Source organism: Lutjanus erythropterus, chromosome 9 (assembly GCF_056507025.1).
Source record: "Lutjanus erythropterus isolate fLutEry1 chromosome 9, fLutEry1.hap2, whole genome shotgun sequence".
NCBI classification, from domain to species: domain Eukaryota; kingdom Metazoa; phylum Chordata; class Actinopteri; order Lutjaniformes; family Lutjanidae; genus Lutjanus; species Lutjanus erythropterus.
This window is the reverse complement of record NC_139325.1, coordinates 12,542,848-12,556,761: the sequence shown is the minus strand read 5'-3', so window position 1 is coordinate 12,556,761 and position 13,914 is coordinate 12,542,848. Positions and strand designations below refer to the sequence as shown.

The window sequence follows — 13,914 nt, the reverse complement described above, 5'->3', positions numbered from 1 at the left end:
CAGTCAACAGATGTGGCCATGATTTGTCTGTGAACCTGTTAGAGTTTTGCTTGTGATGGCTGATAAAGTAATTACAACAATGTGTGGCAATGTGCTGGATAAATGATTGATAATATGTGCAAATGTTGAGGGTTATTTACATATCTGTGCGCTGTCAGTCAGTATAAACCTTCAGACTCCTCACATTTGTAACCTACATTCATAGCCTGATGTAAAGACCTTAAAGGTTAACTTCTGTATTTTTCAACCTGGCACCTATTTCCTCAGGTTTAAGTGACTCATGGGGATAACAATGTTTGAAATTGGTCCAGTATTGAGGGTGAGCACTGCAGACTGCAGACGCCGATTTAAGCCACAACATAATCCTCATGGGCAACTGTGCACAACCGACGTACACTGATTGTTATAACATATAAGTGCCAAAATAATGGCGTGTGTCACTACAGACAAAGACCTTTTTTAACAAGGAACATTTGTTTTCTTTAACTAGAAACCATTTTATTGCTTTCACCAAATTCCCTTTACTGAAACAGTAATTTTGTTATCATCATCTTCATTCAAACTCCACAGAAACAAAATAAAACTCACCAAAACTATCTTGAATCATGTGGTGCTGTATCCACCAGTGATCTGTGGAAACAGACATTCATCCATTGCTGCAGAGTGCTGCTTATAGAAATTTCTTTTGTTGAGAGCGCAGCATCCCAACCTACTGTTCAGTTCAGGTTCTTGAAGAGCCCTCATTGCTCACCAGTGGCCGGTGCTTATGTATTTCATACAGCATGAACAGAACCCGGAGAGGGCCCGCTCTGTTTTTTCTTTTTAGGCCCCAGTGGAGCCAGGGCTGGACTGTGGCCCCATGATGGAGAGAGGTGTCTCTGCAAAAGTGAAAACAAATTCTCTCCTTGGCTGGCGTGAGCTATGGCACTGTGAGGCTTTATTGTCCCGGCCAAGGTGATAAGGGAGAGTAATTGCGTATTATACTGTCCGAGAATGTCAGGTCCAAACTGAGCACGAGTGCCCCATCCATCAACGCATGATGGTGTGTGTTTATGTGTGTGTATGAAACAGTGTTCGACACCGCACATGCTTGCTTGCATGATGCATTATGTGTGTGCGCATGTGAGGGTGTTTATGGATTCAGGTCTGTATATTTGCACCCGTGTAGTCAGATCGGAGATTAATTTTTTTTTTATTTTGGCGCAAACTAAGGTTTGTTCATGTCTATGTATGTACTGTATGTATGTATGTGCATGTTTGTCTTGCCCATTGTGTTTGTGTGTGTCCATGGGCAGGTTTAGATAGAGCCTGGGAGCAGGTCAGGCAGCATCATTAATCAGCAGAGGCTTGTGTGTGACTCTCTGAGCTGACATCATTACATCCTACACCCTGCAGTAGCTCACTGCTTGGCCTGCCCTATCTGACCAGCCCAAAGACCCACACACACACATACATACATGCACACACAACATACACCATACCTTTCATACAATTGCAAAAGATACATAATGCATAACTGGTGTCTTCAGACATATCTCTAATGCACTCAGTAGGCCTCTTGCAGTCTCACAGCAAGCGTCATCCGCTACTTCCTGCTGCACTACACACCAAACCTGAACAAGTGTGGGAAAAGAAAATATCTAAGAGATACGTGAGAGCATGACAGAATATCAGAGAATTTGCAGGATGTAAATATTGTTTGTGTAACAAGTTGTGTTTCGTGAAAGCGGTCTTTAGTCGTTTGGTGGTTGTGGGCCTGTTTCACAGAGGCGTACTTAGGCGATGAATGCTTTGAGAGTCTGTCCAAACACGGCTGCTCCCTCAGCTCCAAAGCCCAGCTTGAGATTTTTCTAGTGTGTGTGTGTGTATGTGTGTGTGTGTCATCATTGCAACAAAATAAAATGTTAGTACAGCAAACCTTTCTTGGGAACGTTGCCAAGTGTTTATCTTGTGTTTTCTCCCTCATGACTCTCATCTTTTAATCTTTGTTTTTTATTTATTTCTTTATTCCAAAAAGGAATGGGGCCTTTTATCTTTGTTTGTCTCCCTCAGATCCAACTGTGCAGAGAACATCCGGAAGCACATCCTCCATACGGGCAAACACGAGGGTGTGAAGATGTACAACTGTCCCAAATGTAGCTATGCCACTAACTCTCCCATGGAGTTTCGTAACCACCTGAAGGAGAATCACCCTGATATTGAGAATCCAGACCTCGCCTACCTGCATGCAGGTAACTGACTATTCAACACAGTGGTTTTTTTTTTTTAAAAAAGTGTTTCTCAAATAAGCTATGCCACCAGATTAGAAGGGCATTAGGATCCTTCCACTCACAGTTAGAGTCCAAGAATGCACTTTAGCAGGTGGCTTGGTGGCATTATCTGTACATGTGCCCTACTGTACCTCAGTACCTGTTCTTAACATCCATAAAGTTCCTTACCAGAATGGAAAAAAAAAATCAGACTTGAACATATACGCCTACATTTAGAAACAACAGTGCCTTGAAAACAGTCCTGAACACTTCTGTATTTGTAGGTCGTTGGAGCTCCAGGCTTATTTACAGCAATTTTGCCTGAGTTTTACAGTTGCACATCTGGGAGCTGCCCACGACTACCATAGCTTTGTTCTGCTGGCTGCTGAGCAGCTCCACTGGATCAGCTGAAAGTTAAAGGGACACTCCTGTAAGTTTTACACATGAAGATCAGTTCAGTTGGGCTATATGATTGTGGCCAAAATGATTGTCATGATCATTTTGATCAAAATTACTTATCCTGATTATTCACTGATTTTAAGACCAAAATATTTTTATTGTGCTTTCACATTTAAATAAACAAAGCACAGCCTCCACTTCCATGTTGTGCTACCTTGCTGCAAATGTACAAACAAATGTGCATTGAAATAAGACTAGTCCTTACTCACATTGCATCTCATGAAAGCAAAATATAAATAAAACTGTACAAAACCTTTTTACCCATGAAAAAATAAATCAAAGTGAAAGCAGTTCTTTACTGCTTTCAATTTCACATTGTGCTACATTCAAACAATGACGTCCCGTAAACCTCCACTGTTATAGATGTCTGACTTGACGCTTGACAAGGGCTGGGATTCAGTGAGGTAATGTCAGCAATGTCCTTCGCCTTTATGCATTCATCGTACTACAGTTTATCATGTTTTTTTCAGATGGTTGAAGAAGATAGCTGTGTTACTTTGTGGTGCAGACACAAGTCTCTTTGATTACACATGATTTGTTCTTGCTTAACTTCCTCTGGGAAGTTTGCACAAGCTGCAGAGTGGTTCGCTGTTAGTTTAGGAAAGACTTGATTTGATATGCAGCAGAGTTTTCTATGAATTGAGCACAATTTTAAATCTTAATATTACCGTTGATCATGTTAATTTGATTGTGGATTGCTAAAATAATAATCATGACCAATATTTGATTAATTGTCCAACCCTATTTACTAGTCGTGGGGAGTACTGTAAAAACAGCTGTGTAACGACTTTTTTTTTATCTCTGGAGGGAGCTTTTTAGTTTGAGAAAATAACCCTGATGATGTCATCAAGGTCATCTCAATTTGGGTCAACTTCTTAACAGAAAAACTCTATCACAAACTGGACGTTAGGAATTTGAAAGACCAGTCAGAGAACATCAAACAAAGTTGCATTATGGGATATGTAGGATCCAGATTTCCTGGAGCTTTACCCATATTAGGCAGGGTCTGACATTGAACATGACCCGTGGCCATAAAATGTCACTCTGTGGCCGCCAGTTATTCCATGTAGGTGGACCCCTGTCACCACCAAGTTTTACCCCCAAACTGCAAGCCTTCATCAGTAGTGTACAGTCCCACAGACAGCCTAATTCCTTTGCACCTTTTAAACATTCTACAAAAACAGTGAACAGTACTCATCACCGGGCTAATGTACTGTGGTGGGTGCCAGCAGTTTCCTCAACTAGCGGAAAAGTCTAGCTCATTTTTCATCCTACACAGCATCTTAAGGAAACACCACATCACAAGTTATCAACACAACTGTCACATATAAGGAAAGTTATGTTAAGTCACATTATATTGCCTTTTCTGTATTGTTTTTATATTTTTACATTTGGGCCACCAAATTTTCCATTTGGTGACCCATCCCTGCTAGGGGATAGACATAGTTTAACCACTATTTTTAGATCTGTTTCTTTCAGCCCCCCAAAATTTATGAAACTGCCATATTTAATCTCTGGACTGCTTCTTTAAGTGCCTTGCCTGAGGGCACTTTGATGGTAGCTGGGAACATTATGTCCACTATGTTCTTCTATTTGAAGCTTGTGAACCCTACCACCTTCCATTTACTAACTTGTCTTTCTAATCTTCTTCATTCCAATGTGTAACGTGCACACACACATCTACACACATACAGTATAGGCTATACCCACAGACAAATCAACATTTGAAATCATTCTACTGAATTAAATCACCTGGCTGCCCCCCACAACCCTGCCCAGACTTCTATTCTTCCACAGAGGTCAGGTCTTCCAGAGTCCTTGAGAGTGTTTTTGTCGCTGGATCGAGTCTCGCCATTCAATGCTGATGGAGGGCACCGAGCCACAAAGAGGCAGCACTCAGATTGCTGGTCTGTCCATCCCTGCCAATCACTCAGGCCACAGAGACAGATGAAATCTTGTTCCTCTTCTATTGGTTCCTTTGTATCACAGTGTTCTTCCTTTGTCCTTGAAGGCCACCAAATCCAATCGGCAGAGTGCTTGTCCTTCACAGGAGCAGAAAGGACAGGTTTTATCCTGTTATCCCTTTGACCTTAAATAAAAGCAGTAGAGTTGGAGGGGAGCTTCAAGGCAAAAAGACCAGGCAGGGACATTACTGGAAAATGGCTGCATTCTGTTGGCACTGTGGTTTATTTCCTATTGAAAGTGAATGGATCTGATTTGTGTCTTTGTGCTGACTCTGAAAAGTTTATTTCTTTGAATTTGTCAAACAGGATTATTCTTGGTATAATTTCTATTCTTCAGATTCAAGGACCAGTTTCTATCTGATCTCCTTGACTTCCATGCCCTAACCTCCCTGCAGAACCTTTCTACCTTCACCTGCTCTTACAAACACCCCCCCTGCTTCATATTCTCCATACCTCCTCACCTTAAGCCAAAGCACTCCTTTATGCTTCTTCTTACCCTTTCACCCCTGGATTTCCTTCACCTCTGGTTGTCCTTATGTATGGCTGACCTTTGGTGAAGAAGACTTTGTTGCCTGTTAAGCCATATGAGAACACAACACTCATACCAAATAAAAGAGATTTCTCTCTATAGGTGTCCAGACCATTGCTGTGGCAAGATCTTAGAGAGTGTTCAGACCTGGTATTAACATGTGTCCAAGGTGATCTGATCACAGGCAGACAGCTCTAAGTATGTCAGATCACAGCTGGCATTACACTGCATCTCCAGATGAGTCTCAAGTGACCATTTGTGATCGGATCTCACTTCGCCGTCCTATATGCTAATAAACACTAGGCTTATTTTGTCAGGTGAATGTCCATTATTGTCCAATTGTTCATTCTTCAATGTGAACTCTTGCCATGTGACTTTGTAGCAACCTACCAATTGAGATTCAAGAGTAATGTTGCCAGCATGTTAATTTAAACATCACCAGTATCTGGTCCCACTTTTTGAAGATGTTGTGACATTTTAGCAACGTGGCGATAAACACGCTCAACATCGACATGACAGTGTAGTGTGTAACATCATGAACAGCAAAGAGACAGTCCAGTTATTGTGCTGCGTGACCCTGACAGCACATTGTATGTGACTTCTGTTCTGCAAGATGGCAGGAAACATTGCAGAGAATGAGCGAAGCATAAGGAAGTCAAGGCGCATACTTTCAAAGTAAACAAACAAAACAAACACATCTGAACATGAACATTTTCATTGCATACACACTATTATATTATAATACGATCACTTACAGCCCAGACCACCTCTGAATGTGATCTGAGCAGCCGGATCTTTAATACCATCCACTTGTGATCGGACCAACCAGGACACATTGTAATACCATGTCTGAACAGGGCCTTCAAGATGGTTATGATCTGACCGTGATTCAACCTAAGTGACATGCATTGCGAGTTTTCAGTGTTATGAACGAAGGTCAGATCTTGTCTGAAGCACGTGTTGTCTTTCAGTCATCTGGAGGAAACATATCCTCTTCTCTCAGTCAAGTTAAGCAGCATGTTTTTCAAGCTGTCACTTGACGCTCTAATTCACATTCTGCTCACACCGCACCGCAGATATGAACCCAAAGAATGACAGCAAAAGAAATGATCCAAAAGTGCAGCTGATGGTCTTTCGTAGAAGAAAATTCTTTACAACATCAATTTCCAGAGAGAAATTATCTTATCCTGCTTTACTTTCACTGATGCATTGCTGTTTGCTCAAAATTTTGCTTCACAGTAGTGACACATAAATAAACCACTGCAGGAATGCAGAAAATCAACAACCCTCTTTACTTGATTAAGAGTAAAGCAATCAAACTATAGGTGGTTTGAAAAGGCATTGAAAAGTACACTTGTGATCTCTCCCTCTTTTCAAAAGAGGGAAAAGGGAGGTGGGGGTGGCAGAGGAAGCAGGAGTGTTTCATCTAAGTAGACAGAACGAGACCAAAAGAAAGAGACAGGGGAAAAAAAGATTAAGAAGGTAGATGTTGAATTAACCTGCTTGTGATTGCTCTCTGTCAGAGTGGCACCAGGGCCAGCAGCGAGAGGCAAATCATCTGTGATGGCCCTTCCCGCTGTTCCCCCTTTGAAAGACACAGATCAAACGCACCCTAGTCACGGGCCCTTGCAGCCCCTCGCGCCGGATTGATTGACACCCGAACGTCTCCACTGCTGCTCTGTCTTTCCATATCACTCCCTCGCTCTCTCTCTCTGTCTTCCCTTCTTTATTCAGCGTCGCACTTCGAATTAAAGCCCTTCTCAAGGATGAAAGCAGAGGTCCTTTGCAAACGAAGGAAGAGAGGGAATTAGACCCAGCAAGTGATGGAGGGGAATGATGATTAGAATTAGAGGTGGGGGGGGGGGTCAGAAAAAAGAGGTTAGATATGTGAGGGGAAAATGTTGCTGATAGGACACATTTTAATAAAATGGTAATGACAATTGTCTTCCTTGTGCGATCTGCGGAGAGATATGCCAGAAAGAAGTGGCGGCGCCTGTGTGATCCTAGCGTAGATAGTAGCACTGCAGCAGAACTAGAGCTACAGGTACCTCAAGAGTGCTGCGACTTTGCTAAATTATCCCACTAGTAGAACTTTCTTTCTAGTTAAAATGCTGCAAGTACGCTATGACTGCAGAAGCTTTGGGAAATGCTATATTTCCCTCTGTCTTTGCTATCTCCCTCCAGCGAGGTCAGCGGTGGTTGCAGGGCAATGGCTTAGTTAAATCAGCCTCCTGTCCTGTTCAGTACCGAAAACCATGTTACACACGCACACACACACAGGTGAGATGTCGCCATTAGCTTTGTCAGAGCATCTTCATCCCACTATTTTTAATTGTGAAATATTTCCCTAATTTTCAACCAAGGTTATAATTGCACATCCTGGGGGCATGGAGATCAAATGCTTTGTAATTAGCTAACAGCGACGGAGTACTTGGATCTGCTGCTTAGTGCCTAAAAAGATAAAACAAATAAATAAATAAACTTCTTCAAGGCATTGTTGCTGCTTTATGCAGATTCTATTTTCCTTAATAATGCATGATGGATAGCTACTGTAGAGGGCTGGAGGAGACCTGGCCTTGTAAGTGATGATCTTAATACACAGTTACAACCACAGGCAAATTCATTTGTTTGCATATATTTTTCCTTATTAAACAAATCTGTAAACAAATATGGGTTTGGATGGCTTTTACTTAAGTTATGCATCTGCGTGCCTCCCCGGCTCCCCCTCCCTCGCTTTCACCTTCTGTTCATCATGTAATGAAACATTACTCTCCTGAGTTTTACTTGCGTATTGTGTTACAGCGGCTTGTTGGATTGTGGAGGACAGGTGTGTATGTCATGCAAATGTGTCCTGGTATCCCAGCGCATATGACACTGTGTCGACGTTGTGAAAGAAGCCACAGACACCGGCGATAAAATCAACATCTGTTTCTAATAACAATGTGTTATATGTGACACGTTTCTATGTGGGAAAAAATATGTGGAAAAAAAAAAACAATGCATCGCAGTTCTTTGAAAAACACCTATAGGACATCAAGTCGTCAGCGGCAGTGATGAACCTGCGTCTTTGTGTCACCTTCCTTATGTTGCGTTCACATGATAGGCATTAATGAAAAAAGTCATTCTGTTCGGCACAATGTAAAATCTGATTAACACACCCTCATTGTGCTGATGCTGTCACAGTGTAGATTTAGTTATTTTGAGTTGGATCTTACAAAGTCAACAATGAGGAATTTACTGGCTTAATGGGAAGCCAAAAAACATTTACCAGCAAAGAAAAGAACAAAGTATGATGGAGCTGTTGTAGTTCAAAGGGACAGTTCACCCTCTCCTGGCCTGTAATGCTATTTATCCATCTAGATTGTTTTAGTGTGAGTTGTGTGTGTGTGATATCAGCTCTAGAGATGTCTGCCTTCTCTGGAATATAATGGAATGAGATGGCACTCAGCATGTGGTGCTCAAAGCGCAAAAACAAAACAAAAAAATGTCTCTTTCCAGAAATCATGACCTGGTTACTTGAGATAATTCACAGACCTTGTTGTGAGCAGATTCATGTTGGAACTACTTTCTTTACACCATCGAAAGAAAATAGACAATTGCTGCCGAGTTTTTCAAATGTATTTTTTGGCGATTTGAGCACCACAGGCCGAGTGCCTTCTAGTTCCATTTTGTTATAGAGAAGACAGACTCACACCAAAACAAACTAGAGGGGTAAATAGCACTATAGGCTGGAGGAAAAATGTGTATTTTTGATTGCAGGCTGACCTGTCCCTTTATGTTGAAATTATACATTACACACAAGCACATCACATGCAGTTTTCTGATGTCAACCACTGAATGTTTCTCAGAGCCCTATAAATATGACCCAAAACATGAATAGATGTGGCCCTTTGTAGTAGGGCTGCAAACGATTATTTCCATCATACATTAATGTGCTAATAACTTTCATGATTAATCAATTGGTTGTTTAGTCTATGAAATGTCAAAAAAAAAAAAATTAAAAATGCTCATCAAAAATTTCCGGAGCCCAGAGTGATATCTGCAGATTGCTCCTTTTGTCCCATCAACATTTCAAAAACTGAAAAGTCTTCATTTACTATTATTAATGTCAAAGAAAAGCAGCAAATGCTCACATTTAATAAGCTGGAAGGGCTGGAAGCTGGAAATATTTTACATTTTTGCTCACAAAATAACTGAAACAATTAATCAGTCGACTGTTTGATTAATCAGCTTAATTTTTGCTGCTCTACTTTGTAGTCACAGTATGGCTTTTTGACAGTTTTTACAACACTTATTGTTTGTGTCTGCGTTTGTTATTCTGTCTCCATCAAATCTATTTTTCCAGCCACACAAAGCAACCTCAGCAACCCTGCATGTATGAACTTGAAGATTAGATCAAGCCAGTGTTGGGGTGTTAATTGGCAAATTCCCTCATGGAGGAACACCCTTCAGGTTCATCTGGTCCTAAATGTCTCACATGGAGGACTGGAGTGAATTGTTGGGTGTTGGACTAAAGAAACCAGGAAATATTCACATTTGAGAAGCTGAAATCACAGAACTTGGACATTTTCTTCATTAAAAATGTCTCGTTGATTATCAAAATAGGTGGCAATTAAATTAGTAGTTGACAACTAATTAATCACAGCTCTACTCTTGTTGCACTTCATCCCACCCTGCAGTGTCCCTTTTTTGGACACTTTTGTTGTTCTGCGTTCAATAACTACCTCCGTCCATCAACACATTCCTCGCGTAGTCTTGGTTGAGGTATTACAGTTGAGAAGCAGCTGTTCAATGCCAGTTTGTCCTCAGAGACATGCAACAAGGGTGTGTGTGTGTGAGTGTGTTTGGGAGGGGGTTGGCTAAGCGGTTTAGGGGAGCACGCACACCGTCGGTTGCATGCATCTCTGTAAACCAATACAGGGCCGGTCTGGGCCGAGCAGGCAGCAATTCCTGAATAATGACCTGCTCCAATGAGCGTGAAAACTCCCCCAACCGGCTGCATTTATCACACATCAGCCACAACAAACGGCCTTTTGTTTCATCCTCTTCTTCCATTCCCTTCCCTTCCTCCTGGCGCCAATCTGAGTGCCTCCTCTCAGCCGTTTAGCGGCGACTCACAGGCTTGACTGACAAGTCCCATCCAATCAGGATGGAGACGCAGAAGGAGTAGGTTTCTGGCTGCTGCGAATGTGATTGTGAACTAATGTCTACATTGTGATTTTGCCACCTTTAGGCCATCACAGACAGATCTTTTTCCACATGGTGAATGATGACCGGGTGGTGTGTAGTGTCATTGACAGACTGGGTCAACCTCTGCCTCGGTCTGAGCCTCTGGACAAGTTCTGTCGCTGTCAGAAAATTTGAGGCAGATTGATGACACTTGATGTATGCTCCCTAGTGTTGCAATGGCACAGTTATGTTAGGTGCTTGCTTATGTTGCACTATTCTAAAAAGTTGCAGATGGCTTATGTAGGGCACAGCCTATAATAGTTGCACAGTGTGATAGCAGGACAGAAGTATAAAATTGTTCAGTCTGCATAGGTTTTTAGTTTAATGCTTCATTCTCATAGTGACATTTGGGACATAGAAAGTTGGATGTCAATGGCACATGAAGGAGGAAAACAGTAAATAGTGATGTAGCCACATGTTTTTATTATTGTGTTTCCTTTTGCCAGTAGACAAGGTTGTCTTTCTGATTTTTTTTGGTTTGTTTGTTTTTCCTGATGTGTGCTGGTAAGCTGAGACTCAACTTGCGTGTAGTGTCAAAGGGGATTTATTACCATAAAAGCCCTTGCGTTGGATAACTGTTTTCAGTTTTTCTTTGTATATTGTATCTGTCCCTATTAAATAAACCATAAATAGATAAAAATACATGAACTTTAGCTTCAAAATTGTAATTATTTGAAGTGATCAAAGTAGTTAATGAACAAGTTTAAAGACTCAAACTACTTTTCATGGAAAGCTGCACCAGCAGTTTTTGTTTAGATGCACTACACCAGTTCTCTCATGTGAATTGGGGTACCATCTACTACTTTGTAGACATTTTTATATTGTTTATAATGTGTCAGCACACATCAGATTAACTTATTTCTTTTTAACCAAAAGATAAAAGGAAAAATATCTGCTGTATGTTTGCAAAAACATTTGTCAGACCACTGGAGTCTGCTTTTAAATGAACATAGAGCACTTAGACTGGGCGCACACACACAAACACCTCCTGTGAGTGACGTGTGGTGGGGATGCTCGCGGGCAGGGCTGCTCCTCCTGTATGGGACAGTGAATATGGGACCAGACAGGCCGCCGGCTTCTATAAAGCCTCATCCATAATTCAATCCTCCCTCTCCCTCAGTTCAGACACGCTGTACATATCCAGCTACAGCTAACAGCTAAGCTGTCTGAGATGAGGAAGAAAGAAAGAAGTAGATATTGATGAGAAAATTTAGTAAAAAGGAAAAGTGAAAAGATAAGAAAGAAAAGCAGAAATTGTTATGGAGATCAGGTTATGAGAGATGCCAGACTGCTGATCACTTTCAGCCCGGTTTGCCCTGTCTTGACCTTTACTGAGTCAACACAGCTCCTACAGTACCAACATGTTTTCCCTGATCTACACCCTCATTGGCTGAAGTGCACTTCTGAGATCTCCACCACCACGACCTTTGCCCCTTTTACTGTGCCAAGGACCCTTGTCTTCCTCCTTCGCCTCTCTCGCCTCCGTGTGTCGTCTGTTTGGTGGCTCTACAAATGTCTTGGCATCTCTAATTACCAACAGGCTCAACTTTCCCAACTAAACAACCAATTACCAACCCTTTAGCCCAGCCCAGTCCCATGTTTCCTGATACAGTGGCCTATTAGGGCCCCTTATTTCTCTCCCAGCATAATTGAATCCCCTGGCTGCTCATCAGTGGGCTAATTTAAGCCAATGTGCAGAGTTGGTAATCAGAGGGGCTGCCTATTAGACTATCAGACCCCAATTAAGTGCCCTCTTATTTCCAACATAACAAGCCACTATCACTACTGCTGTTATTGTATTTCCCTCTTTAGTGCCCAGTTTTGTTTGGGTAAATCTGTGGTCTGTTTGGAGAACAAGAAGAAAAAAAGGGGGAAAAAGTGGGAGAGAAGAGATTTCGATGTGAAGTTAGCAACTGGTACAGGTGGCGTTTTTAGAAAGATGCTTGTAAATGGAGAAGAATGCTAATTAGGGTGACAATCCAGAGAGCAAAGATCTGCTGTCTGACTGATACAGCTCAGTGGTAAGGATGTTTCTTTACAAAGCACCCAGCAGGCCTTTACTGTGAAAACTCTTCGGCCACAATTGAAAGACAAACTATGCAGGATGTTCCTTAAAAACAGTGCATAGACTCGACCACAACCCACCAGACGTGTGTGGCAGGTAAGGTTGGGTATCAAAACTGTACAACTGCTACCTACTGGACTGAATCACATTGCAGATTAAGGTGCTTCATTTCAGTGCCATGTGCCTGAGCTGTCAATTGAAATGTTCTCCTTTGGTGCGGATGTTACGACTTGTGTATGACTTTATACTACCAATCAAATTGCGTCAATATAATAGAGTCTCTAAAAATGTCTTGTCATCTAATAACAAATTTTGATATCAACTTCAGTGAGCAAATAAGCATACTGCATGCCTGTACTAAGATCTTATAATGCTGGTGATTGGCTTTCTAGCATTTCATGTCGTAGAGACATGAAGAAAGAACTCTATGTTTCGATCAGAGAAAGGGATGAATGATTTGTCCTTTTGCCACCAGGTCTTTTGAGCTCCTTCCTTCAAAGTGAGCAATTGTACCATGACGTGTAAGGCAATTTTCTTTTTCTTAAAATGGATTCAGTGTCCAAAAAAAAGTATTGTTCAGGAACTGGTATCAAAGCGAAGGTATGGTACCAGTGCAAGTATCAAATTTTTGAATGATACCCAGCAGCACTCCCTACATGGCTCCGGCAGCAGATAGCCTACCTTTAGCAAGTATCTGTTCACTTTTACATTCTGTACATTTGTTCAGTATTTTGTATTTATTTAAACTTATATCTTTAAGTATACATCAAACTTTTACCAATTAATATATTATTCAAATTTATGTTCAAATTTGCCTTAACAATGAAAAAGTAATTATTTAATGTTCCTGATGGTCATGTTATGATTCTTTTATTTCTAAAGTATCAATTCAGGCACCGTTTAGGCACCAGTACACTTTTAAAAGTGTCATTTCATCGCCAAAAATCCCAAATGATCCCCAACCCTAGTGGCAGGGCCTGCATCTGCAAAGACCCCATCCTCCACCCGTACATTGTTATTTCCACATTATTCTGATGTGCTTGGGTTGCTTTACCAACCCAAAATGTATTCGACATCCTGAGAAAGAGACTCAACAATCATCTATCTTCCTGATGTGTTTATAAATAGCAACTGACAAATCCTGCATATTCTGCCTTTAAAAAAAAGTAGGATTACACGGACCACTGTGAGACTGTGGAGTTTTGCATAAAAAATATTACTGTTTTCCATCTAAATCACAAGCATAGTGATGAAACTAATGAGTGAATGTCAAGCACCTCATTAACATAAGAGAATGCCTGGTCTGATCTGTTGCAAAGATTTCTTCACACCAGATTATTTGGGTTCAATGAGTGCAGATATCACTGAAATCTTGTTAGAAAATTTATGGGCAGTGAAGTTTTTAAACTTTAAAAAATT

The 13,914-nt window shown here is 41.2% G+C and overlaps 1 protein-coding gene across 2 annotated transcripts in view; it reads left to right on the top strand.

Moving 5' to 3' along the window:
• The window catches only part of znf407 (zinc finger protein 407), a 205,395-nt gene that overhangs the window by 139,679 nt on the left and 51,802 nt on the right, over positions 1 to 13,914 (top strand). For both annotated transcript variants that reach the window (XM_084726175.1, XM_084726176.1), the window contains exon 8: positions 2,053 to 2,231. In XM_084726175.1, coding sequence (XP_084582301.1) covers positions 2,053 to 2,231 — 179 coding nt within the window. The remainder of the gene's footprint in view (positions 1 to 2,052; positions 2,232 to 13,914) is intronic.